Consider the following 2,972-nt stretch of genomic DNA (forward strand, 5'->3'; position numbering starts at 1 on the left):
CCGAGGTTTTCCGAAAGTTCTCGGCCAGTCAAAGTTTACGGAGATGACCGAGCGACAACCGTGGTAGAGCTAATGCCAGTAAATGACTAATGTAGAAATACAAAATTCAAAAGAATTAAACGGCTTGATAGGTGTAGATCGGTTTACTGTTTAAGATTGTTGCTAAAGAAGGGAAGCTTTTTTAAAAAGCTCTACTTGTATACAAAAAATCCCAACAAATCCCGCGCATACACGTGTGCTGCAATCTGATTGGCTGAAACTTTAAATGGCTATATCTCCTTTGCTTTTTGACGAAATGCTTTGAAATTGAAAACATAGTCATGCACTAGGATATCCTACAATATAATTTAGAAAAAAATATCATGAAATCACGCGGATGCACGTGTGCTGCAATCTGATTGGCTAAAACTTGAAATGGCTATAACTCCTTTGATTTTCAACCAAACAGCTAATGGGATTGAGAACATAGATATAAGGGCCTCCTACAAGAAGGTATGGTCATCATGCACGTACGTGCGTGCATTATGAAAGAGTGAAATTAAAAATAAACTTTAAAGTTTGATTTTTAATACTTTTGGACTAAATGCTTTAATATATAGTATATTTAAATATATAGAAAGTGTAGACAAGACGATATAATCATTACGCACTTGCATGTACATGCACACGCGTGCAATGTTAAAATTTGAATATAACTGATATCCTTCTAGGAAAACGTTGTTAAAGTTATAAATGCACAGATGGTGTCTTATTTCATAAGGCTTACAGGGAATATGGCACCAAAAGGGAGTTGGGGAGCGTTTGGGGAACATCTGTAACGGTTCCCGTTACAATTAGCACACAGCAGGTCGATAAAGTTCACAAAAGTTACCAGTGGGTGCTTACACAGAATGGCGTCTTCTTCTAATATCTACACACGAAAGCATGACGTCATACGCACACATACACAAAAGGGGTACAACACGGAAATATATATATATGGGCTCGGCACAGGATACATACAACGAATTGTACTACACAATTACTACCTTAGTTAGTGTTCCTACCTACCCCAAAGTGACAAAAAGTACTTTGCCAAGGCAAGACAGATAATGAGTACAGACAATGACCAGTGCAGTGAGGAAGAGGAAATATCATTCGCTCAGGATGCCTCTGTTGGCAGGGTACAAATCCGCCAATCTCCGTACATTGACGCATTTCTGGCACACCATTCTGTTCGTATTTAGCTTACTTTAGGAAATCTGTTATATGCAACAAACACAATTAATTGAACAAGTTCTAGTAAAATATCCATTCCTTGTAGATATAATGGACAGTCAGGGCTCCAACTCTTTACAATCTGCAGCTAGTTCTGGAGACAAACATGCATTTAATCTTTTGTTAAAGTCCGGCTTTGATCCATATGAAAAAGATAGAGACAATAGTCACACAGTTCTAACTTGTGCTTGCCAGAAAGGAAGGACAGACATGGTAAAATACCCTATTGAGAAATACCCTGCATTACTCCAGGAACATACAGATATTCGAGGAAAAAGTCTTCTGCAATGGGCAGCTTTCAGTGGGAATATTGATATATTTGAATGTATGCTAGACATCTTTGAGAATGAAAATATATTACATTTATCAAGTGGAGTGAAACCAAAAGTAGATGGAAAAGATTATTCAGGTCAATCTATCCTGCACTTTGCATGCGAAAAAGGTAATTATGATATGTGTAAATATCTGTTGAATAGATATCCTCAGCTACTGGATGTTTGTGACAATGATGGGGAAACTGTCCTCCACTTCGCAGCTCGAGGAGGTAACGTAGAACTTTTCAAATTTCTGTTAAGTAAAGGATTAAATGTCAATAGTACAACAAAAACTGGGAATACTGTGGTACATCTGTGTTGTGCTGAGGGCAGAGAAGAAATGTCTAGGTATCTGGTAAATAAGTATCCAAATTTAATATCTTTTAGAGACAATAATGGATGGACAGCTTGTGCAGGAGTTAGTGTAGAACTTGTGTCTTTTCTTATAGAAAAAGGAATGGACATTAATACCTTGTCAAATAATGGTAAAAATATTCTGCATTTAGCCTGTCTCAATGGGAAGTTGGAAGTTTGTGAATACTTAGTTGAGAATTATCCCCATCTATTAGACATCAAAGATAAATCTAGCAATACAGTTTTGCATGCTGCAGCCTCGGGAGGCAATGTTCAAATAGTTAAATTATTGATTGATAAGAAGAAGGACATCTATACCCTGCAAAAAGATGGTGAAACAATTTTACATCAATGTTGTTACTATGGTGAAATGGAGATGTATGAGTATCTGGTCAATCATTTTTCAGAGTTAATAAAGATCAGGGACAATAAAGGGTGGACAGTATTACACTCAGCTTGCAGTGTCGGGAGTGTAGACATAGTTTCTTTTCTATTAGACAAAAGATTAGACATCAATGCGTTGTCAAATGTTGGTGAAAGTATATTGCATATTGCTTGCCTAAATGGTGAACATGATGTTTGTAGGTATTTATCAACAAATTATCCAGATTTGTTAGCAGTTAAAGATAATCAAGGTAAGTTAGTGATAGATATTGCCGCTGAGCATGGTGACATTGACATGATTCATATTCTGAGAGAACGCCGCCATTAGGAACCTTCTTAAAATCTTCATCAATTCTGAATTTTCATTGAAGAAATGCTGAGAAACATTCATGAAGAAACTCTTTCCTAATACTTATGTAATAATATTGATTTCATATTGATTTTAATTTTACCGGTAAGTATTTTATTTCAGATGCCATTGAAAGTAATAAAATAACTTTCAATGATAAACTTGATTTAAGGTAAACCTTTACTCAGATGACTTAAAATTCTGCTGATAAAAATGAAAAACAACCTACTGCACATTGTACACCTATAATTCTTTTGTTCAGTTTCAATTTAAAATAACTAGGTCAATGATCCACTTTTCATGCTAGTGGTCCC

The 2,972-nt window shown here is 35.8% G+C and overlaps 1 protein-coding gene across 1 annotated transcript; it reads left to right on the forward strand.

The window, feature by feature from the left end:
• The first annotated feature begins 1,308 nt into the window (after positions 1–1,308).
• Positions 1,309–2,637, forward strand: LOC134237998 (putative ankyrin repeat protein RF_0381). The gene has a single exon (XM_062720125.1). It carries the CDS (start codon positions 1,309–1,311, stop codon positions 2,635–2,637), a length of 1,329 nt encoding a protein of 442 aa, XP_062576109.1.
• The last annotated feature ends 335 nt before the right edge of the window (positions 2,638–2,972 follow it).

The sequence above is a fragment of the Saccostrea cucullata genome, unplaced genomic scaffold, assembly GCF_032062105.1.
Source record: "Saccostrea cucullata isolate Sc308-1 unplaced genomic scaffold, CSIRO_AGI_Scuc_v1 ctg3145, whole genome shotgun sequence".
In the NCBI taxonomy this organism is placed as follows: Eukaryota; Metazoa; Mollusca; class Bivalvia; order Ostreida; family Ostreidae; genus Saccostrea; species Saccostrea cuccullata.